The 25,524-nt window shown below is 37.5% G+C and overlaps 1 protein-coding gene across 1 annotated transcript in view; it reads right to left on the bottom strand.

Annotated features, from left to right (window-relative positions):
* MSH4 (mutS homolog 4) overlaps positions 1-25,524 on the bottom strand; it is a 121,152-nt gene that overhangs the window by 94,625 nt on the left and 1,003 nt on the right. Inside the window, exons 2-6 of the mRNA XM_025402654.1 lie at positions 19,416-19,598; positions 13,217-13,377; positions 9,565-9,675; positions 5,068-5,183; positions 3,677-3,850 (exon numbers count right to left, since the gene is read on the bottom strand). Coding sequence (XP_025258439.1) covers positions 3,677-3,850; positions 5,068-5,183; positions 9,565-9,675; positions 13,217-13,377; positions 19,416-19,598 — 745 coding nt within the window. The remainder of the gene's footprint in view (positions 1-3,676; positions 3,851-5,067; positions 5,184-9,564; positions 9,676-13,216; positions 13,378-19,415; positions 19,599-25,524) is intronic.

Raw genomic sequence — 25,524 nt, 5'->3', positions numbered from 1 at the left:
AATTGACAAATGGGATCTAATTAAACTAAAGAGCTTCTGCACAGCAAAAGAAACTACCATCAGAGTGAACAGGCAACCTACAGAATGGGAGAAAATTTTTGCAATCTACTCATCTGACAAAGGGCTAATATCCAGAACCTACAAAGAACTCAAACAAATTTACAAGAAAAAAACAAACAACCCCATCAAAAAGTGGGCAAAGGATATGAACAGACATTTCTCAAAAGAAGACATTCATACAGCCAACAGACATATGAAAAAATGCTCATCATCACTGGCCATCAGAGAAATGCAAATCAAAACCACAATGAGATACCATCTCACACCAGTTAAAATGGCGATCATTAAAAAGTCAGGAAACAACAGGTGCTGGAGAGGATGTGGAGAAATAGGAACACTTTTACACTGTTGGTGGGATTGTAAACTAGTTCAACCATTATGGAAAACAGTATGGCGATTCCTCAAGGATCTAGAACTAGATGTACCATATGACCCAGCCATCCCATTACTGGGTATATACCCAAAGGATTATAAATTATGCTGCTATAAAGACACATGCACACGTATGTTTATTGCAGCACTATTCACAATAGCAAAGACTTGGAATCAACCCAAATGTCCATCAGTGACAGATTGGATTAAGAAAATGTGGCACATATACACCATGGAATACTATGCAGCCATAAAAAAGGATGAGTTTGCGTCCTTTGTAGGGACATGGATGCAGCTGGAAACCATCATTCTTAGCAAACTATCACAAGAACAGAAAACCAAACACCGCATGTTCTCACTCATAGGTGGGAACTGAACAATGAGATCACTTGGACTCAGGAAGGGGAACATCACACACCGGGGCCTATCATGGGGAGGGGGGAGGGGGGAGGGATTGCATTGGGAGTTATACCTGATGTAAATGACGAGATGATGGGTGCAGCAGACCAACATGGCACAAGTATACATATGTAACAAACCTGCACGTTATGCACATGTACCCTACAACTTAAAGTATAATAATAATAATAAATAAATTAAAAAAAACAAAAAACAAAAAACAACAGGCCAGGCGTGGTGGCTCACGCCTGTAATCCCAGAACTTTGGGAGGCCGAGGCAGGTGGATCACGAGGTCAGGAGATAGAGACCATCCTGGCTAACACGGTTAAACCCCGTCTCTACTAAAAATACAAAAAATAATTAGCTGGACCTGGGTGGCAGGCGCCTGTAGTCTCAGCTACTTGTGAGGCTGAGGCAGGAGAGTGGCGTGAACCTGGGAGGCGGAACTTGCAGTGAGCCGAGATTGCACCACTGCACTCCAGCCTGGGATACACAGTGAGACTCCGTCTCAAAAAATTTTAAAAAATTTAAAAAAACAGGAATATGCAGAGAAGGACCTGGATGGTTGCTTTAGTTAGGTTGATTAAGAAAGACTTCCCTATGAATTTGACAGTAGAGTTGAGAACTGAATGATTAAAAAAGAAGGCAGCAAAGACGATGATGATGGGATGGGAATTATGACAACAATAATGAGGATAGCTAACATAAAATGATACTTAGTATGTACCCAGAATTGTTCTAAGCACTCTAACCATGTTATGAGAGAGACACTATTATTGGCCACATCATTTTACAACAGAAGGAACGTAAGTACAAGGAAATTAGGTAACTTGTCTAAGATTTCCAAGTAACTAGCATGGCAGTAATTTAAGCCCAGGAAGTCTGGCTCCAGAACAAAAAAGAAGATCAAGGTTAGTGGAGCTTTGCAAGTGGGGGTAAGAATAGAGGGAGATGAATGAAGAAGTTGATAGAAGCCAGGACACAGAAGTCCTTGTAGGCCAAAGAGTCTGGATTCTATTGTAAATGTAAGGAGAGCCATTGGAAAGTTTTCAGCAGAAGAGTTACAAGATCTGATTTCTGGATTAAAAGGATATCACAGTCTGACTACTATTAATATGTTGAGAATAAACTATAGGAAAGTAAGAAGAGGGCAGAAAGAAAAGTTAGGAGGCTATTATAGTAGCTTATGCTAAAGGTGATAGAGGTTTGGGTTAGGGTGGTAGCCTTGGAAATGGTGAGAAGTGATCCAGCACTGGTATATACTCTGAAGGCTAGATCAAGAGGATTTTCTGATGGATCAAATCTGAGGTGTGAAAGGAGAGGAAACAAGAATGACTTTTAAGATTTAGTCATCATTCTACCAGATTTTAGTCATACCAATTTAAACACATTTGTAGGAAACTACTCATATCAACTGGCTGGGGCGGGGGGGTCTCCCATCACATGTACAATTTTTTTTTTTCTTTGAGAACTTATTTCTGTGGGAACAAAGGAAGTAAGGGGCACACATGAACCTCCCATTTGTTATAGAAATCAATGGATGTAAGACTGCACTGAACAGGCTGTAAGCCTATGGAAGCATTGCAGCTATTCAGATAGTTCAGTAGGTAGAATATCCATCTTTTAACCTGAGGATTCTTTCATTTAAGTCTGTGAAAAGACTTCTCAATTGTTCCTTTCAACTATAATACTAACTCCTGGAGATCAGACATTCTATTATTTAAGTATCTGTATCCCTAATACATAGCAGGAAGTCAAACAATGTTTGACAATGATAATGACAAATAATGATAAAGTATGAAACATGACAAGGTAAAACTGAATATAAAACACTTTGTAATAACTACCAGGCTTGGTCATTGATTTTCTATGCTATGATAACATAGGATATCATAGAAAGTCAAAGACAGAGTAATTTTAACCTATAACCTAATGGATGTGAAGTTGTATCTAACTGTGGTTTTGATTTGTAGATCCTTAATGACTAGTAAAGTTGAGCATATTTTCATATGCTCTATTAAGTTCCTTTCATAAAGGAAAAACTTCATATAATACATATAAAAAACCTGATTCATTTTAATACTCAACATATATTTGAGTACTTACTGGCCATTTATTTATCTTCTTTGTAAAAGTGTCTATTAAGTTCCTTTACCCAGCTCTGAATGGGGTTGCTTTTTGTTATTTAGTACAAACATCTTTTTAAAACTTGATTTTGGTGAAACACCTGACCAGTTCAGCAATAACAGTACAATGATTTAAAATATGCTTATTCAATATTTCTCCACCATTAGCTGGGCATGGCAGTTCGTGCCCATAATTTCAGCTACTTGGGAGGCTGAGGCAGGAGAATCATTTGAGCCCAGGAGTTTGAGACCAGCCTGGACAAAATAGCAAGACCCTACCTCTTAAATACAATTCTCCATCAAATAATTTAAAGAAGTTTAGGCTGAGAGCAGCAGCTCATGGCTGTAATTCCAGCACTTTGGGAGGCCGAGGCAGGTGGATAATTTGAGATCCAGAATTCGAGACCAGCCCGGCCAATATGGTGAAACCCTATCTCTACTAAAAATACAAAAATTAGCTAGGCATGGTGGCACATGCCTGTAGTCCCAGCAACTTGGGAGGCTGAGACAGAAGAATTTCTTGAACCTGGGAGGCAGAGGTTGCAGTGAACCAACATCGCACCACTGCACTCTAGCCTGGGCAACAAGAGTGAAACTCCATCTCAAAATTAAAAAAAAAAAATAAAAAAAAAAAAAAAAAAAACTTTAAAGTAACTATTTATAGAAAAAAAATAAAATATACCTATATATTTTATAAGAAAAAAATGGATGATCTTACCTACAGTCTTGATTATTAATTAACAATTCAAGGTTTTGGGCTGATGATGAATCTATCATGGCTGTCTGTTCACTACCCTGGAAACAAATCTTCAGCGATTTTGGTGCATATACTGAATTTTGAATAAATTCAACATATTTTAACAAAGCTGCAACAGCTGCAAGGCAGTAATACCTAAAAGATGACCAATAATACATCACTATAAGTCATTAATATTAAAAAAAATTATCTATTTCCCCTTAATTTAAGAAAAATTATAAATATTTGCATAGCATTGCTTAAACTCAAAAGGAAAAGGTACACCAGGTATTTCATATTTTTGAAAACTAGGTAAATAACCTCTAAATCATAAAAATTAATGAAAATAAATAATTTGCTCAAGTCTGACACTTAAGGGACTTTAAATTCTGATAAATCCTGTTTTAGGAGATAACATTCAATCAAAGGTAATTTGCATCAATTTTTGATGTACCATTCTAAAGTATTCAGATAATGTTGGGAATGTCTGATACTTTATTTATTTATTTTGAGACAGGGTCTGGTTCTGTCATCCAGGCTGGGGTGCAGTGGCATGATCTCAGCTCACTGCAACCTCCACCTCCCAGGCTCAAGCAATCCTCCTGCCTCAGCCTCCCAAGTAGCTGGGATGACAGCCATGTACCACCACATCCAGGTAATTTTTGTATTTTTGGTAGAGATGGGGTTTTGTCATGTTGCTGAGGCTGGTCTCAAACTCCTTGACCTCCCAAAGTGCTGGGATTTCAGGCATGAGTCACTGTGCCCAGCCTGGAAAAATCTGGTACTTTAATGGTAGAATCAAGTCTCAATGTATAGAGAAGTATGTTATGATCTCAGTGAGAATGATTGTTATTAACTAAGTAAACAGGTAATCTAATCTGGCTCAAAGAAAGTATCTATTTTGTATGTTCTAGGAAACATGTGTTCCAAAAATATCATTCTCTGTCTCATGCTGAATCTTTTAGGAGTAAAGATAGAAAGAAACAGGAACACATCTTCACCTGTGTTTCGCTTCTATGCCCTCACATTTCCAGTTTACTATAGCTACTTGAGCTTTTCACTCCAAAGTGAGCAGCAACAATTAGGCCAATAGATTATGACTAATTTGGAGAAATTCTATATAAATTAAGTTAGCAATATATGCCTTGTGTATAAATTTTAGTTAACTATTTCACTATTTCAATAATTACTGTCTATTATGAACCAGGGAATTTTCCAGGTGGTAGGAATGCAGCAGAGAACAAAACAGACAAAAGTCCCTGCCCTTGTGGAACTCACACTGGAGATTTATTTGCTTTCCTTAAGTTATAACTTACTTGATATGATATTGGTAGCTGTGGGCTAGTAAAAAAATAAATAAATACATAACTTACTTGGACTGAACCTCCATTAGAACAGTGCTGAATTCTGCTATGCATAACTGTTCAATGTATTCTAATCCTTTTGTTTCATTGAAGTATTTCCTTTGGATAGTAGTGAAATTAACATTCTGAAAAGAAGTTTTAACTTCAAAATAAAGTTTGAAGTACCATGCGCTTGCCCAAAACTGCTTTCTTAAACACATGCTCGTAACTAGGTAAGTGACTTAAATATTGTATAAAAATTTCAACATTTACATAAGAACTTTTCTTATTTATATAAAAATGATTATCCTCGCTAAGTGAATTATAGTACAGTTTGTATCTCTTATTAGACCTTACTCTTATGAGATTTAATGGAATATGTTAGATACAATAATAAAAATAAACATGACAGTCTATACCTTTTAGTAATTTTTTGTATAGAAAATAACTTTTCACAGTTTTATATTCATCTTTCCATAGTCTATCATAATTGACAAAGGGTAGATTCTTATAATGTCCTAGGTGAAAAGATGAAAACACCAATTCTACCTATTTATGATATACTATTTACATAAAGTGAATTGAATTTATTTAGAACAAAGAGAAAATTATAATCTTTTTGAGACAGGGTCTCACTCTGTTGCCTAGGCTGGAGTACAGCAGCATGATCATAGCTAACTACAAATTTGAACTCCAGGATACAAGCAATCTGCTTGCTTCATCCTCCTGAGTAGCTGGGACTACAGGCACACACCATTACATCTGGCTAATTTTTTTTTTTTTAAGCAGAGACAAGTTCTCCCTATGTTGCCCAGACTAGTCTCAAACTCCTGGGCTCAAGTGATTCTCTCACATTGGCCTCCCAAAGTGCTGGAATTACCAGTGTGAGACATCAGCACCCAGTTGATAATGGAACTTTTAAAAACCGTCAAGTTGTTAAGTAAAAGGTTTGCCTCCTTTGAATAAAACTAATGGTTAAGAAAAGGTAATATTATATCAATGGACTACATAAGAGCTGTTAAGAATGAAAAAAATATCATGACCAAGTAGGGACATATCTTATTAACTCTGGTTTTCATATAAATAAAATTCTGAAAAGTCAAGTAACTTTTCTGATATTAGACAGTTGATCTGTGCCAAAGCTGAGACTCAAATTTAGATTTCTTTGAAGTCCATTTTCCTTTTACTTCATATTGCTTTTGATTTAATGCAGGTCCTTTTTTTTTTCTTAAGAGTGGGGTCTCACTATGTTGCCCAGGCTAGATTTGAACTACTGGGCTCAAGTGATCCTCCCACCCTGGCCTCCCAAGTACCTGGGACTATAGGCACATGCCACTGCACCTGGTTAATGAAGGTCTTCTTATGGTAAGTGTAGTCATAATAGTAATAATGATAATAATAATACTGAATTTTCCCTCTACTTAGAATACTTTTACAAATACCTCCATGGCTTGCTCCCTCACTCCATTCAGAACTTTGCCCAAATGTAACCTTATCAACAAGGCCATCTCTGATTACCCTATATAAAATATCAGTTCTCTAGGAGGTTGGTACCTCCTATTGTTCCTAATTTACTGATTAAAAAACTGAAGCTCAAAGAAGCTAAGTGTCATGTACTAGGTTACTTAGAGTCAAGATTTGAAACTGGGACAATCTGACTTCTCTATTCTTAAGCACTATGCTATACTGCCTTACTATTCAAATGTACTGAAATTATGTTGTTTTTGCCTTTGGAGGACTTATCCCCCATTCCATGTGATTCTGGAAGGCCTAGCTATCATAGTATTCTGCATCCCACAGCAAAAGGATTAGTCAATCATAGTGGATCTACCCCAAGAAATAGTGATTACTCTAACGTGTGAGAAAATGAACAAAGCAGGATCAGTCAGTATCCTTCCCTGGAATTCATACGTGGACACTGGAATAAAGAAATTATTTTCCCTTTGGGTTAGCTAAGCTGAGACGACATCAACCTTGAGCCATTAGCAATCATCTTCTTAAATCTCATAGAAGTAAACTATCTGCAGTAGAAAAAGGATGATATGGGGAATGAGAGTAGTGATAAAGATTCTCTCTTTGACCAAACTCTACCTGGGCTACTATGAGCCTTCTTCTCAACTACCCTCCATCCAGCCTATAAAGACGTGAACGAAACACTAACAGTGTTTCTAACTGTTCAAAGTCACATCCCTAGGATGACCTTAACCTCTTGTAAAGTGCCAGCCTAAGAAAACTCAGGCTGCCAAAAAAAAAAGGAACTGTGTATTCCACTTAACACCTAAAGATAGGGCCCCTGTCTCCTATTCTCTGTGGGAGAGTAGGAGCCTAACTTCGGTAAGTGCCAGTCAGCAAACCCAGATTTTTTGTTGTTGTTCTTTTGAGATGGAGTCTTGCTCGTTGCCCAGGCTGGAGTGCAGTGGCACGATCTCGCCTCGTTGCAACCTCCGCCTCCCAGGTTCAAGTGATTCTCCTGCCTCAGCTTCCCAAGTAGCTGGGACTACAGGCGCGTGCCACCAGGCCTGGCTAAATTTTTTGTATTTTTAGTAGAGATAGGGTTTCACCATGTTAGCCAGGATGGTCTCAATCTCCTGACCTCGTGATCCTCCTGCCTTGGCCTCCAAAAGTGCTGGGATTACAGGCATGAGCCACCGCAATCAGTCTTACTTTTTGTTGTAATAATTTTTTACTTCCCTGACTCTAATGAACTTGTGCTTACTCCTCCTTATTCCCTTATTCTCCCATTAAAATGCCCAGTATAAACTGAAGTTCAATTCAGTCCACACTGGACTCTTTTCTCTGTTGCAACAGCATATTACTGATTAAAATATTTAGCTAGTGTTTGGCTTTGTTTACCTTTGACAGTAGGAACAGGATCTATTCAACCATTGACTTCCCAGTTACATAAGCCAATACATTTCCTTTTTTGCATAAGGTAGTTTACATTAGATTTCTGTTACTTACAACCAAAAGAATTATAAGACCTAATCACAACAACAGCAACAACAACAAAACATGAAAGTTGGAAAGGTATGGATAAATAGGCATAATGAAAAGAAGTGTAAAGTTATAAATGAAAAAGAACAGATAAAGTGATTTGTCTAATGAGACAATAGATTTAGAATAGGGACTATCTCTGGTAATGAGTCAAAGGCAGCTCATCTATACAGGATCTCTAAAAGCACTATGACAAATCTTATATGACTGCAGATGCTGAATATATTAGGAACGGGAAAGGAACTCATTAGACTCCAAACCTCAGCTTGGTTCCAAATATGTTAAAGTAAAAGATAAGTCTACAAACATAACAAAATACAGTATATTCTTTGGGAGGCCGAGATGGGCGGATCACGAGGTCAGGAGATCGAGACCATCCTGGCTAACACGGTGAAACCCTGTCTCTACTAAAAAATACAAAAAACTAGCCGGGCGAGATGGCAGGCGCCTGTAGTCCCAGCTACTAGGGAGGCTGAGGCAAGAGAATGGCATAAACCCAGGAGGTGGAGCTTGCAGTGAGCTGAGATCCGGCCACTGCACTCCAGCCCGGGTGACAGAGCAAGACTCCGTCTCAAAAAATATATATATATATAGTATATTCTGAAAATAATTTGCACTCCTAAGGAATTATTCCAACTGCAATGCTGTCTACTTGGTTTGGAGCCACAGTCCACATTCTTGCTGGATAAGGTTCCACAGTGGTTATCCACCACAGTCCTATAGATGGACACTAGAGTAGCAGGCTAATCGTAAGGCAGCACATGTTACCAGGGGAAGCTGAAACAATTCTGTAATACAAATTAAATTCCCTATAGAAAAAGGTACTTGCTGATAGGTGCTATCTCCTAAGAATTTCCATTTCAACCAGTCTGACAGCACAATAAGTAGTTTCCAGGAAAATACGTGTAAGGGAAACCTATGCTTTCTCTATGGGTCTGCCTCTTGTATAATGGGAGAAACTTCCTTATTACCTAAAACATTTTTTCTTTTGTTTAAAGTAGATCAAGCATGCCAAATCAAATAAGTAAATTCCTTATCATTTTTATTATCTGTATTAATAGTCCCTTAGATTAGGATTTGTATTTAGTGACTACTTTAGGACGCTAAATATAAAGTTACTAAAATTATTGTTCTTTATAATGATATTACTAAATAAATTTTAAATAAAGTGATTAGGGCTGGGCACAGTGGCTCATGCCTGTAATCCCAGCACTTTGGGAGGCCGAGGCGGGCAGATCTTTTGAGGTCAGGAGTTTGAGACTAGCCTGGTCAACATGGTGAAATCCCATTTCTACTAAAAATCCTAAAATTAGCCGGGTGTGGTGACACACACCTGTAGTCCCAGCTACTCAGGAGGCTGAGGCAGGAGAATCGCTCGAACTTGGGAGCTGGAGGTTGCAGTGAGATGAGATCACGCCATTGCACTCCAGCCTGGGTGACAGAATGAAACTCCATCTCAAAAAAATAAATAAATAATAAATAAATAAATAAGTGGTTAGATCTTGAATGTTACAAACAGTAAACATCACTTACCTTGAAATTTTCTGTGATCAGAGTGAACAACTTGGTGGAATTCCCCACAGCACAAGCAGTATTTGACATTATTATTTCCAAAGGTGACAAAATTTTAAGTTTAGTGATCACCTGAAATCATTTGAATAATTTCTTAAATAAAGCTTAGGAAACAAAAAAAGTTCGTATTTTTCTGAGATAAGTATTTAAAATTAATTCATAGATACACAAAATTATAACTGTCCTAATGATATATTTCAATTAAAATATGTTTCTAGCCGAGTGGGTTCACACCTGTAATCCCAGCACTTTGGGAGGCTGAGGTGGACAGATCACTTGAGGCCAGGAGTTCGAGACTCACTTGGCCAACAGGGTGAAACCCTGTCTCTATTAAAAAAAAATATATATATATATATATATATATACACACACACACACACACACATACAAATATTACCCAGGCATGGTGGTGCATGCCTGTAATCCCAGCTACTCAGGAGGCTGAGGCATGAGAATTGTTTGAGCCCAGCAGGCAAAGGTTGCAGTGAGCTGAGATTGCACTAGGCACCATTGCATTCTAGCCTAGGCGGCAGAGGGAAAATCTGTCTCAAAAACAAACAGACAAACACCACCACCACCACCATCAACAACAAAATATATATGTATATATTTCTAATGGTAGTATATTAAACATATATCTCCTATATAACTACTAATATAAAATACTGTCATAAAATAGGCTATATTTTACTCATAATAGTTTCTAACAGCCTTAAGTTCAAAAATTAATCTGAACTTATCAAATATGTATTCCCAAAATAAAATTTTTTTAAATAAATACTTATACTTAGTATTTTATCCATCTCCATGAAAAATATACATACATCCAATAAGGGTAACTATGGGCCGGGCAAGGTGGCTCACGCCTGTAATCCCAGCACTTTGGGAGGCCAAGGCGAGTGGATCACTAGAGGTCAGGAGTTCACAACCAGCTTGGCCAACATGGTGAAACTCTGTCTCTACTAAAAATACAAAAATTAGGCAGGCATGGTGGTGTGCACCTGTAATCCCAGCTACTTGGGAGGCTGAGGCAGGATAATTGCTTGAACCTAGGAGGCAGAGGTTGCAGTGAGTCAAGATTGTGCCACTGCACTTCAACCTGGGCGACAAAGTGAGACATTGTCTCAAAAAACAAAGGGTAACTATGGCAATACAATTAGTATGGCCACACTGGTACAGATTAAGTGTTGAAAAGTACGTAAACACAGATGAGAAACATCTGCCTTATGCCTTAGCTTTTCATAAAATAAGGTGTATTTTTTAGAACTATTCTAAACACAGAAATTCTCAATTTGTCTAACATTCCTGTTTTTTAAAAACTTTTTTCCTACTCTTTTGAAATTGTATAAAAGTATAAAACACCTACAGATGAAGTTAGTATGCAATACTAATATCATTAAGGTTGTTAAGTATAATAAAAAATTAATTATTAGGAAAGGGAAGTCTACATACTGGAGGACCATAAAGTGGAACTAAGGGAAGAGAATCAAAAAATAATGAAACACTAGAAATAAAACACTAGATCACATCTTCAAAATAATAATTAACTAGGCTCAATGGCTCATGCCTATAATTCTAGCACTTTGGGAACCTGAGGAGCAATTCAGCTTCTGAAGGGGCAGGATCACTTGAGTCTAGGAGTTTGAGACTAGCTTGGGTAACAGAGCAAGACCTCATCTATATAAAAAAGAAATTTAAAAATCAGCTGTATGTGGTGGTGTATGCCTGTGGTCCCTGCTACTCAAGAGGCTGATGTGGGAGGCTGCAGTGAGTCATGATCATGCCACTGCACTTCAGCCTAGGCAAAAGAGCAAGACCTTTTAAAAATAAAATAAAATAATAATTGGATTAAATAACATAGAAATTAGGAGTAAACTACCTCTACCTGATAGATCACGCAAATTCCCATGACAATAGGCAAGCGGACCAAATGAATGATGAGTGATATAAAATGAAGGCAAAATAAGAAGTGAAGGCAAGAAGTTAAGAGGCTAAATTATGACTGATCTAAGATACTAGCTTTCGTTGCCTCTGAAAAAATATAGTTCAAATACAGTTTAGTGGGAATGACCCTCTGGAGTTAGCATTATGACAGGTTTGGGCCATAATCCTGAAAGACACAATCTCAAAAGGCATAATCCTGAATGTCGAAATCCCAAAAGAGCAAAATCCTTGAAGTCTAAAAATCGCCAAAATCCCAATACCAAAAGACAGAAATCCCAAAAACACAGTTCTGGAAGAAATAACTTCAAAAACAATTTTAAAGACATTGAGTTGCATTTTTAAAAGGGGATTTATTTGAGAAACAAAAACACAACAGAACAATTCATAGACCACTTTACACAATAAAATAGGCAATAATAACATATATTTTTGAAAGCATAAACACTTAAGTGTGCTAATGACAGTCACACAGGTATAATAACAGTTATGAGCAGACAAACTGTATTCACAAAAACATTAGTCAAAACATAGAAATTAGTCAAAAAGCAAAATGTATAAATGCATATCACTGTGGTTGGTAATTGTCTGCACCAAGCTTCATAATAGTCATCTGAAATACCACCAGGGACAATCTAAGTCTTTTGATGAGCTAGATCAAAAACTTCTATGGGTCACCACATACACAGTTGCCTGAAGAGCTGAGATTTCAAGAAATAAATTTTATCTTTCACAAATAAATGATGTACAAAAGGACATGTCTTCATTTATCAAACAAATTTCAACATTTTTATGTATACACACAATGCTTATACACAGTCAATGCTATGATAATGAACTTCTGTGGAGTCAAATTTCTGACGTCCAAGGCAGCAGCAGAAGCGTCTGTCCCAGCTCTCAGAGAGAGACCAATTCAACTTCTGTATTTGCTCTCTCTGGGCCCTGGTCAATTGCAAAGTGGTCACCAATACTGAGGGCAGATTTTCACCACCTAGTCCGCTCACACACTAATCTCTGGAAACAACCTCACAGACATAGCCCAAATAATGCTTTACTAGGTATTTTTTACTAAGTCAAGTTGTCACCTATACTTAAATCCACAAGTCCATCCCTTGCCAATTTAGCACCCCTTGCATCTCCTTAAACCATACCTAATTTCCAATAAAAGAAATAACAAGGTAGTAGTTCTGCCTAATATGATGCATCTAACATGATGCAACTATCTTGTGTACAACCAAAAACACATTAATCCCTTCCCTAGAATTAAGCTTTCAGGATTTCAGCATTAAGGATTTTGATCTTTCAAGATTTGAACATTGGGATTATGGCATTTGGGATTGTGTCTTTAAGGATTATGATCAATACCACATTATCACATGTATTACCTTTGGAATAAATCTAGAAATTATTAATTTGAAGATGTTAATTTTAGAAACTAATACTAACAATAGCTTATTCAAGTAACAGTAAAGCACATTCTTTTTGGACAAAATATATTTAAAAAATAAAAAAAATCAGATACAAGACAATTTTATTTTAATTCCGAGTATTTACATTGACATAATGAATAACCTTTATTCTACCAAAAAGTAAATAAATTGGGAAGGCACTGACTTTAAAATCTAGATATTGCCTAACAGAGCAGCCATTTTCTAGGATTATTAATACTTACCTTTGCATATGTTGTGTTGTCTGCAAACTGGGATAGTATAATTTGGGGGTTTTTTAAATCAATACTTGCCATTCCTATTTCACCTCTGGCAAGTCCTCTCCCTTCTACAACAGCTACAATAACTGATGGGCAGTGTGCAGAAATCGCAGATGAGGATGAAGCTGTAAATTTTTAAATAAAGAAAAGATATAAACATTGATAATAATCATTTCTATTATTTATTTATTTATTTTTTTTTTTTGAGACGGAGTTTTGCTCTTGTTGCCTAGGCTGGAGTGCAATGGCATGATGTTGACTCACCACAACCTACGCCTCCTGGATTCAAGTGATTCTCCTGCCTCAGCCTTCCAAGTGGCTGGGATTACAGGCATGCAACACCATGCCCGGCTAATTTTTGTATTTTCAGTAGAGACAGGGTTTCACCATGTTAGTCAGGCTGGTCTCAAACTTCTGACCTCAGGTAATCCACCTGCCTCGGCTTCCCAAAGTGCTGGGATTACAGGCATGAGCCACCACACCCAACCTGATAATAATCATTTCTCATTCTTTCACATAAGATCTTAAAGCATATCTAGTCTAGGACATGGCTACTGTATTAACAGACAAGGAAATAACCATTTTTTTCTCATCAAAAAATAACTTTTCATTACTAGACCAAATAAAAATGTTAATTCTCAGAGCATTTTGCCAAAAAGTGACTTCACAATTAGAAATAACAAATTTTAAATTGTCTATTTTCTATTTTATAGGAATAGAGTCATAAAAGGACTTGGGTCAGAAAACAGATTATTTACCTTATTCTGTCATTTAAAAGCTATTTGGAGACTGGGTGTGGTGGCTCAACCCTGTAATCCCAGTACTTTGGGAAGCCGAGGTGGGTGGATCACCTGAGGTAAGGAGTTTGTGATCAGCCTGCCCAACATGGCAAAACCCCATTTCTACTAAAAATACAAAAATTAGCCAGGTATGGTGGCGTGTGCCTGTAATCCCAGCTACTGGGGAGGATGAGGCAAGAGAATTGCTTGAAACTGGGAGGTGAAGTTTGCAGTGAGCTGAGATTGTGCCACTGCACTCCAGCCTGGGTGACAGAGTGAGACTCCATCTCAAAAAATAAAAAAATAAAATAAAAGCTATTTGGGACTGGGCATGGCAGCTCACCTGTAATCCTGGCACTTAGGAAGGCCAAGGTGGGAGGATTACTTGAGCCCAGGAGTTTGAGACCAACCTGGACAACATAACAAGATGTTAGCTCTAAAAAAAACCCTGAAAAATAGTTGAGTGTAGTGGCATGTATCTCCATGGTCCCAGTTACTGAGGAGGCTGAGATGGGAGGCTTGCTTGAGCCCAGGAGGTTGAGACTGCAGTGAGCTGCGTTCATGCCACTGCACTCCAGCCTGGGTGACAGAGCAAGAACTTCTCAAAAAAAAAAACCAAAAAAATTAAGCATTATATAACTATGAATTCCAATTATGAGATACCTGTGTAATGTGGAAATTAAAATTAAAATAACATATCCAACATTTATTAAGTGCTTACTAAGTGTCAAGAATGTTCTAAGTTCTTTAATTAGTTTAACTCACATAATTATTACAACAATCCTATTAAATAGACACCATCATTTTCTCCACTTAGCTATAAGGAGACTGAGGCATCAATGTAACTGGTAGAGACAGCATTTGCACCCAGGCAGTCTAGTTCCAGAGCTGGTGCTATGAACCATTACATACATTACTGATTTTGAGATCTGTGCCTTACAAACTATGAATGCTCAGGTAAATTTTTTAAACTTTTAAAACTACCATTTCTTCATCTATAAACTAGAAATACCAAACTTTTCCACAAGATTATTACAAGAATTAATGTAATCATATAGAAGTGTTTTATAAAGTATATGAAATTACTCAAATATAGGGCATTATTAGCATATGAAAAAAGTCAGACTAAAAATTTATTTTTTCTTTGTTTTTTTTTCCAGACCAAAAATTTCTAAAATTTTATTTTCAAAGATGCAAACTAGTCTTTTGTTCCCTTGTCAACCTTTTAATTAACTCCTTTTCCTCCCTCTTTTCCCTCCCTGACCTGGATTCATTTCTTCTTCCATTCTTCTATTACAATGCCCACAAAAAACTTAAGCATTTATGCTATCTGAGTCAACAGTAAACTTAGGGATTCACTTAAAAATCTATGTGTTCAGGTCTCAGAAACCTTTTCCCCATGAACGTTATGTTATAAATGGTGATTAAGTTTATATTAAACCTATAGAAGTCAGTTTAAGCTCTGTAATAGAGTATGACCTTCCTATTTTTAATTAGAAAATAAAAACCAAGTACCAGTTGAAATTCAGTACACAGAGAAGACATTTCCTAGAAGGTTTTAAAAGTACATTTATGCTGTTATCTCTCTGTTGTAAATAATATAATAATGAGCATCGTAATGCATAAAGCTTTTTTCTGGTTTTCTTATTATTTCCTTAAAATGCACCCTTAGAACTCAAATTACTGAAACAAAGCATATTTTTAAGGATCTCAGATATATTGCCAAATTTCTTTTGAGAACTGGACTAATTTTTAATTCCATCAGTAGTGTATGAGGAAAGCCAATCTTACTGTATCCTCGTCATTACTAACTTCTAGAATTCATTATGACTATGATTATTGGCTAATTTAATGGACTGCCACTTAAATCTGTGTTTTTAAAAGTACTACTGAAACTGAACATAATTTAATATATCCATTGTTATCTATATTGTTTCCTTTTTAGAGATGTTTACATCATTTTATACAATGTTTACTAGGTCTTAAGGTTTTCCAGTATATTTTTATGAGAATTGTGTAAATCAATGACAGTAATTTACAGTTGCTACTAATCTTGATACTTTCGTTATCTCAAAAATTTCTATTTTTGCATAGACAATCTTTCTCTGTATAATTTCTTCCACTGCTTTTCTGCTAAGAAACTCCTCCTTCCTTGCTTGAGATATTCTATATTTATTACTATTTTCTTATACTTTTTGACTTTTTTTTTTTTTGAAACAGTCTGGCTCTGTCACCCAGGTTGGAGTGCAATGGCATGAAATCATGGCACACTGCGCCTCAAACTCCTGAGGTCAAGTGGTCTTCCCATCTTAGCCTTCTGAGTAGCTAGAATGACAGTCATGCCACCACACCTGGAAAATTTTAATTTTTTTTGTAGAGACGAGGTCTCACTTGTTGACCATGCTGGACTGCCTTCAAGCAGTTCTCCCATCTTAGTTTCCCAGTGTTGGGATTATAGGCATGAGCCACCAAGTCCGGCCTGTTCATTTTGATCTCTCATCTGGGCAGAATTTTCAGCAGTACATTTGGTTGTTTACCATGTCTGGAATGAGAGATGGCCAGGAGTACAGATTTAGATTCATTTATAAGCAGTTGATAACGGTTTACCTAGATGGCTGGGACTTGGAAGAAATATGATTGACAGATTGGTGACAAGATCATTTGAGCATATAAATGGATCTCTAAGATTTAAAATATAAATCTTAAATTTAAAATTTAAAATATTTGTATCCCATGTGAATGTCTACCATCTATTATAGAGGAAATTCTTAATCAAGAGGACAAAATAATGCAATCTATAGATACCAGTTAGCCTCTTATTTCAATTCTCCCTAAAGGATCTGTTGGTTCACTATAACTATAATTTCAATCAAAACCTCAATGTGTTTTTTGGTGGAGCTTGAAAACTTGGCCCAAAATTGATATGGAAAAGCAAAGGGCCAAGAAGAACTAAGGCTACTCTAAAGAAAAATAAGGTAGCCTGTGGAGGGTAATGGTGGTAGAGCTGTCCTACAAAAAAATATTAAGACTTATAATAAAGCTAAAGATGGTGTGATATTGGCACACAGCTAGACATAATGACCCATCGGAGTTAAAAAAGAACTGGAAACATAGAAATTAACAGAAAAGACCAGGCGCGGTGGCTCATGTTTGTAATCCCAGCACTTTGGAAGGCTGAGGTGGGCGGATCACAAGGCCAGGAAATCAAGACCATCCTTGCTAACACGGTGAAACCCCATCTCTATTAAAAATACAAAAAATTAGCCGGGCATGGTGGCGGGTGCCTGTAGTCCCAGGGCAGTCCTTGGGAGACAGAGCCAGGAAAATGGCGTGAACCTGGGAGGCGGAGCTTGCAGTGAGCTGATATCGCACCACTGCACTCCAGCCTGGGTGACAAAGCAAGACTCCTTCTCAAAAAAAAAAAAATTTAGTATTCAGAATATATAGAGTATTGCTACAAATCCAGAAAAATAAGCCTAAAGAAAAATGAGTAAAACACATGAACATTAATTTCACGGAATATTATTAAAGATATATAGCCCAAAAGTACAGAAAAAGATAATCTCACTAGTAATTAGGAAAATGCAAACTCAGACTATAGGTAGTATTTAACTGTTAGGTTGAAAAATACTGAGTCTGACAATATCAAATGTTGAAGTGGACTCTTACACATTATTAATAGAGCATACCATAATAACCAATAAATTAACCAATAAAATTATGATTATGATTATTGGCTAATAATAATCTTATGATGATGATGATCATTAAATTGGCCAATAATCATAATAAATTTTAGAAGTTAGTAATGATGAGGATAGAGTAAGATTGGCTTTCCTTATACACTATTGATAGAATTAAAAATTGGCCCAGTTCTCGAAAGAAATTTGGCAATATATCTGAGATCCTTCAAACATGGTAATTTTGGCCAGGCGTGGTGGCTCACAACTGTAATCCCAGTACTTTAGGAGGCCGAGGTGGGCAGATCACTTGTGGTCAGAAGTTCAGGATCAGCCTGGCCAACATGGCAAAACCCCATTTCTACTAAAAAAACAAAAATTAGCCGAGCATGGTGATGCACGCCTGTAATCCCAGCTACTTGGGAGGCTGAGGCAGGAGAATCACTTGAACCCAGGACGTGGATGTTGCAGCGAGCCGAGATGGCACCACTGCACTCCAGCCTGGACAACAGAATGAAGCTTCGTCTCAAAAACAAAACAAAAAATGGTAATTAAAAAAAATAATAAAAAAGGTAATTTCCCTAATTTCCCTATGTTTCAGTAATTTGACTTCTAAGGGTGCGCTTTAAGGAAATAATAAGAGACTCAGAAAAAAGCTTTATGCATTAGGATGCTCATTATTATGTTATTTACAACAGAGAGATAACAGCATAAACGTATTTTTAGAACCTTAGAGATGTCTTTTGTATGTCTGTTGAATTTCCACTGGAACTTGGTATTTATTTTCTACTTAAAAATAAAAAGGTCAGGGTCAGGCGTGGTGGCTCACACCTGTAATTCCAGCACTTTGGGAGGCCAAGGTGGGCGGATCATGAGGTGAGGAGTTCAAGACCAGCCTGACCAATATGATGAAACCCCATCTCTGTTAAAAACACAAAAGTTAGCCAGGCGTGGTGGCAAGCGCCTGTAGTCCCAGCTACTCAGGAGGCTGAGGCAGAAGAATCACTTGAACCTGGGAGGCAGACGTTGCAGTGAGCCGAGATCACACCATTGCATTCCAGCCTGGGTGACACAGCGAGATTCTGTCTCAAAAAATTAAAAAAAAACAAAACAAAAAACAGAAGGTCATATTCTACTACAGAGCTAAAACTGACTTCTGTAGATCTAATATAAACTTAACCACCATTTATACATTGGTAGAACTACTTTAAAAAGTAATTTATCATTATCTTGTAAATATATGCATTTACACAACACACCCTGTAACCAAGAAATTCTGTTGTATATACCTTAGAAAACTGTTATACATGGAAACCTATTTTATCTATCTGCTCTTCAAGAAAATCTCACAGATTTAGATAAAAATTAAAATTTAAGTATAAAAAAACCACTCACTAGTAATATCAGGGTCAACTTTTAGATTTAAATGACATCACGTATAAAAGGGAGAGGTTTCTCTTTCTTGTGTGTTTTTTGTCAGAATGGTTAAAATAATGTAGACCTGCATTTATTACCAAAGAATATCAGAAACTATATTGCCTTATTAATCTAGACTCAAATTTTGGATAGAGGTAAACTAATGTATTTATTTTTCATTCATATCAGTTATAGATAAATTCAAATGAACTCGATAACCCTAATTTATAATTTACAAAACTTTTAAGTTTCAAAAGCTCATCTAGGTTAATCTTCCACTTATTTTACCTGAATATCCCATTTGTGGTGTCCAGCTCTTATAACTTGATCTCTGAGGATTTCCAGTAGACAATGGAGTTTTAAGTGTTTGAGGATAATTAGTATCTCGTGCAGAAGATGAGCTTGCACCAAAAGTAAAGTTTGATGCAACTGTGTTTTCTGCATAAGCTCTTTTGTTTCCAAAGTATGAACCTAAATTTGAAAAATTAACAGTCAATTCTTAAATATTTGAATTATGCAATGATGTATTAATCATTATAATTTATACCATGTTCACTTTCTTTTTTCCTTTTCTTTCTTTTTTTTTTTTTTTTTTTTTTGAGACAGAGTCTTGCTCTTGTCGCCCAGGCTGTAGTATAGTGGCATGATCTTGGCTCACTGCAACCTCTACCCCCTGAGTTCAAACAATCCTCCTGCCTCAGCCTCCCGAGTAGCTGGGATTACAGGCACCCACCACCATGCCTGGCTAATTTTTGTATTTTTAGTAGAGACGGGGTTTCACCATGTTGGCTGGGCTGGTCTCAAATTCCTGACCTCATGATCCGCCCGCCTCGGCCTCCCAAAGTGCTGGGATTAGAGGCGTGAGCCACTGCACCCAGCCACTATGTTCACTTTCTATAAAACTTCATGTGAAAATGATTTAAAAAAAAACAGATTATAACAAAATTAATGACATTATTGATAAATATACGAAAATATGATAATATAGCTTTTGCCTCTACAAGTTCACTGCAACCACTCTGGCTAAAATCATAAATTACCCTTTAATCTTCAAATATACCAGATATGTTGCTAAGGTGTGAATACCTGTCCCCTCCAAAACTCACATTGAAATTTAATCCCCAGTGTGGCAGGAGAGAGGTGGGGCCTTTAAGAGGTGATGGGACATGAGGGCTCTGCCTTCATGAATCAATTAATCCATTCATGAGTTAATAGATTAATGGGTTATCACGAGAGTAGGACTGGTGGCTTTATAAGAAGAGGAGGAGAGACCTGAGTTACCATGCTCAGCTCCCTCTCCATGTGATGCCCTGTACCACTGCAGGACTCTACAGAGACTCCAACAGCACAAAGGCCCTCACTAAATGTGCCTCCTTTGACCTTGGACTTCCCAGCCTCCAGACTTCCAAGAAATATGTTTTCTTTCTTTATAAATCACCCAGTTTCAAGTATTCTGTTAAAAGCAACAGAAAATAGACTAAGACATACGTTTCATTTGTATAATAATTACTAGACCTCTTTTAACCTTCTCCTGTTAATTTCTTCATTGAAATTCTCTCCCCCATGCAAATGGCATTGTAGAGTTTTAGACTCAACTGGCTTCAGTTCCTTATTTAGGTACTTATCTACCGATGTAAGATATTACCTGTTTTACAGGATTGTCATAAAATTTTTAAATAATGTACATAAACAACCTAGCATGGCCTCTTGGCACACGGAAGTTCTAAAATAAAATTTAAAATGTCTGGGCTCTGTTCTCCTATTCTCTTTGATTTCCACAACTCTCTATCTTGAATTCTCTTTAAACCACTTTTAGTTTCCTTTGCCATCTCCTTTTTCCTCTGCCTCTTAACTGTTGGCCTCCAGGGCTCTATACTTTTAAGCTTTCCCTCACAAATCAACATTATACATCTCCAGACATCTCATCTCTCCTCTTTGTTTCTATTAAAATCTATTTTCTGACAACTCTCAAGCCTTCGTATATAGCTGTAACTACTCTCTTAAATTGTAAACCAGGGGTTGCTGAACTTTTAATTTTTCCTTTTTGTCTCTGTGTGAGATTCTCATTCTGTAGCTTAGGCTGAAATGCAGTGGTCCAATCTTGGTTAAATGCAGTCTTGAACTGCTGGGCTCAAGCAATCCTCCTACCTCACCCTCCCAAGTAGCTGGGACTATAAGCTCATGCCACCATGCCAGGCTAATTTTTTGTATTTTTGTAGAGATGGGGTTTTGGCATGTTTCCCAGGCTGGTCTCAAACTCCTGGGCTCAAGTGACCTTCCCACCTCAGCCTCACAAAATGCTGGGATTATAATCGGGAGCCACCGTGCCCAGTCTGTTTTACTGTCTTATAAAGACAAGTTCTCACTTTGTCACCCAGACTGGAGTGCAGTAGTGTGATCACAGCTCACTGCAGCCTCAAGCTCATGGGCTCAAGTAACCTCCTGCCTCAGCCTCTTGAGGAACTATGGACTATAGGTGCACCTCACCACACACAGCTAATTTTTTTTTTTTTTTTATAGAGACAGGGTCTTGCTACATTGCCCTGGCTGATCTCAAACTCCTGGCCTCAAGCAATCCTCCCACTTCAGCCTCCCAAAGCACTGAGATTACAAGCATGAGCCACCATGCCTCAGCATAAACTTTTTTTTTTTTTTTTTTTTTTGAGGTGGAGTTTCACTCTTGTTGCCCAGGCTGGAGTGCAATGGCGCAATTTCAGCTCACTGCAGCCTCTGCCTCCCAGATTCAAGCAATTCTCCTGCCTCAGCCTCCCAAGTAGCTGGCATCATAGGTGTGCACAACTACACCTGGCTGGTTTTCTCCTTTTTTTTTTTTTTTTGGTATCTTTAATAGAGGCAGGGTTTTGTCATGTTGGCCAGGCTGGTCTCAAACTCCTGGCCTCAGGTGATCCGCCCACCTTGGCCTCCCAAAGTGCTGGGATTACAGGCATGAGCCACCATGCCCAGCCCATAAACTTTTAAATAAAGGACCAGATGGCAAATATTTTAGGCTTTGTGGGCCATATAATCACTGTAACAATTACTCAGCTCTGACACTATCATAGAAAAGCAGTCATAGATAATACATAAATAAATGAGAATGGCTATGTTTTAATTTAAATTTTAATTTAAATAAATTAAAATGGCTTTATTTCTATATACTGAATTCTAAATTTCATATAATTTTAATATCACAAAATATTCTTTTGATTTTTTAATGCTTCAAAAGTGCAAAAACCACTCTCAGCTCTATACCTGCATTGTTCAATAAAGTGGCACATATGAGTATTTAACTAAATAAAAATTAAATACAATTTAAATTCTGTTCCTCAGTCACACTAACAACATTTTCAAATGCTCGAAAGCCACATATGGCTACTAGTTACCATATCGGACAGCATCAGTATGAAACGTTTCTATTATCACAGAATATTCTATCAGATGATGTAGCTCTAGAACACTATATCTATCTCTTGGGCATAAACCTTTAGATATCTTCCCAGCATTCTAAATGTCCAGAAGTGAACTCTATCTTTCCCTCAAAATTAATTCTTTATTACCAGTATGGTCAGTTGTACCAGCTTGTCCCTTCTCACTCAAGTCATAAGCTTAGGAGACATTCTCAACTTCTCCTTCATCAACCTTAACATTCAGTGACTGAGTCCTAGAATTCTTTTTTTTAACATCACTAAAATTTAAATCCCTCTCTACTCCTCCCAGCCCATTTTAAGCCTGTATCTTCTTTGGTCCTTGTGCAAGTCTCCTACTTCTTCTCCTTGCTTCCAGTATTACACCTCTCTAATCTATTCTTCAAATCATCACCAGTAATCTTTCTGAAAAACAAATCTGATCAGTATCTCTTTCTTACAATTCCCATGTGTCTCCCCATACTCACCAAATGGTAAAATATAACTTCATTATATGGGTTCCAGCAGGAATTAATGATACACTCAAACTGGGATAATTTGATAAAGAGAATATTTGCAAAGGTGTGGACAGGGAGTAGGGGTGTTATCATAAAGAACCAGCATAAAATGTGCTCCATTAGCATTCCTAGGCTTTAGGGAGCTAAGGAAGAGTGGTTGCCAGAAACTGGAGATGGGGAAACTGGAGATGGAGAAGGCTGTTTCTTGTTCTCAGACTACTTTTAGACTATATGCCCTTTCTTGAAACTCATTCACTTGTCTTAATTCTCCTCCTACTTCCTTGACCTCTATTTTGCTATATAATCTTCATATTCCCCGCTCTGGTCCCAACATACTAGTAAGTTTCAAATCCATATTTCCCTCAAGTTTCTCTCTTCTTAGCCCTAGTTTCCTATATTCAATTATTTTAATATAAATATATGGATATCCCACAGGCTCTTCACACTCAGCATGTCCATAACAGAACTCATCATCTTCCCTCTAAAAGTTGCTTTGCCTACAAAATTCCCAGTATCAGAAACTACTACTACCATCTATCCAGTCACCAAAACCAGAGACCTCGTGTTGAACATGGGGGTCTCTGGGCAAAATTTGTCTCCCAGATCTAATTCTCACAACTATATCTACATCCAAGTTTATCTACGTAGATCACTCTCCTGCTCTAGCCAAGCAAAATTATTTGCAGTTTTACATGAATCTTCTTTTCCTTTGCATGTGTTTTTCTCAAGAATGCACTCCAGCTTCTCTCCTCTTTCCCCTTGGCTGGCATTCTTCTTTCTACTTATTCTTCAAGACCAGTTCAAGGTGCACTTACTCTGTGAAACGTCTTTTCCCACTTTTGTCCCCATACTTTAATTATAAATACCTCAAAAATTGTAAATACCTCAAATACAGTTATCTCTTAAATGTGTATTTGTTGATTTTTAAGTCTGTGTTCTCTACTGAACCTTAAGTTCCTTGAGAGCGCAGGTTATTATCCCCAGCTGCTAACATAATTTGGACCTTTGTTCACCTATTTGGGCCTTGGTTCTATCTGTAAAACAGGAACAAAAAAATCTACTCTGCAGAATTATTGTGAGGATCAAAGATACCACCTGCCTAGTAAGAAGCCAGAACAAAGAAGATATATATAAATTAGTGAATGTTATCATTACTGATAAAATAAGTGGGTGACAAAGCATCTGATGAAGAGAGGGATTAGATTGACAATGTGAACATGCATGTTGCTTTAGAGGAATTGCAAGTAGCTCAGCTTTGTTAGAAAGCAGGATAAATATTAAGAAATGATGGGGGATAAATCTGTAAAGATGAGAAACCGATCCTAATTGCTTTGGCTATCCTTCAAAAGAGTTTGATCTTTTACCTGCAGATACAGGTCTACTGATTCAAGTGGCAAGGGACATGATAAGATCATTTTCAACATAAGTAAGTGGTACAGTAAGTAAGCTAGAAGGACGGAAGAACACTTAGGAGTTTCAGGGCTAGGTGCAGTGGCTCACGCCTGTAATCCCAGCATTTTGGGAGGCTGAGGCAGGAGGATTGCTTGAGCCTAGAAGTTCGAGACCAGTCTGGGCAACGTAGGAAGACACTGTCTCTATAAAAAAAATTTTAAAAATTGCCGTCTGTAGGGGCATACACCTTGGTCCCAGCTACTCGGGAGGCTGAGGTGGGAGGATCGCTTGAGCCCAGGAATTTGAGGCTGCAGTGAGTCATGATCATGCCACTGCACTCCAGCCTGTGCAACAGAGCAAGACTCTGTCAAAAAAAAAAAAAAAAAAAAAAAAAGCAGAGAGGAATTTAATTAATCATATAGTGAGTTTGAGGTATCCATTAGTCCATCAATAAAAACTTCAGAAGACAGTCTGAAATAAGTCTGGAGTGTAGATGAGATCTGAGTTGTGGAGTTATTCACATCTAGGTAGAAGTGGCCTAGGAAGAAAAAAGCTTTAATGACACGCCCATAATTTGGGAACAAAGGTGAGCATAGCAATTCTCTAGGAGGTAGCAGAAAAACAGGGGCAAGTGGAATCAAGGAAGCCAAATTGAGAGAGTTTAAGAGAAGACCAGTCAAGAACATCAAATATAGGCCAGGCAGTGGTGGCTCATGCCTGTAATCCCGATGCTTGGGGAGAGCAAGGCAGGAGGAGCACTTGAGGCCAGGAGTTTGAGACCAGCCTGGGCAACATAGCGAGACTCTGTTTCTAAAAATAAAGAAATTAAGAACATTAAATGCAGCAGAAAGGTCACATAAGAGGAACTGAAAAATGACCACTGGAGTTGGTATTTGTTACTTTACCATTGTGTTGCAATCGTGTGTGAAAAATGGTGATGCTTTGTCATGAATAGAGACTAGTAAAATAATAAATGATTTGAAGGACATGCATCTTTTTTGTTTGTTTGTTTTGAGTCAGGGTCTCACTGTGTCACCCAGGCTGAAATGCAGTGGCGCGATCTCGGCTCACGGCAGCCTCGAC

This window comes from Theropithecus gelada, chromosome 1 (assembly GCF_003255815.1).
Source record: "Theropithecus gelada isolate Dixy chromosome 1, Tgel_1.0, whole genome shotgun sequence".
Taxonomy (NCBI): Eukaryota; Metazoa; Chordata; class Mammalia; order Primates; family Cercopithecidae; genus Theropithecus; species Theropithecus gelada.
This window is presented reverse-complemented; position numbering and strand designations above follow the sequence as displayed.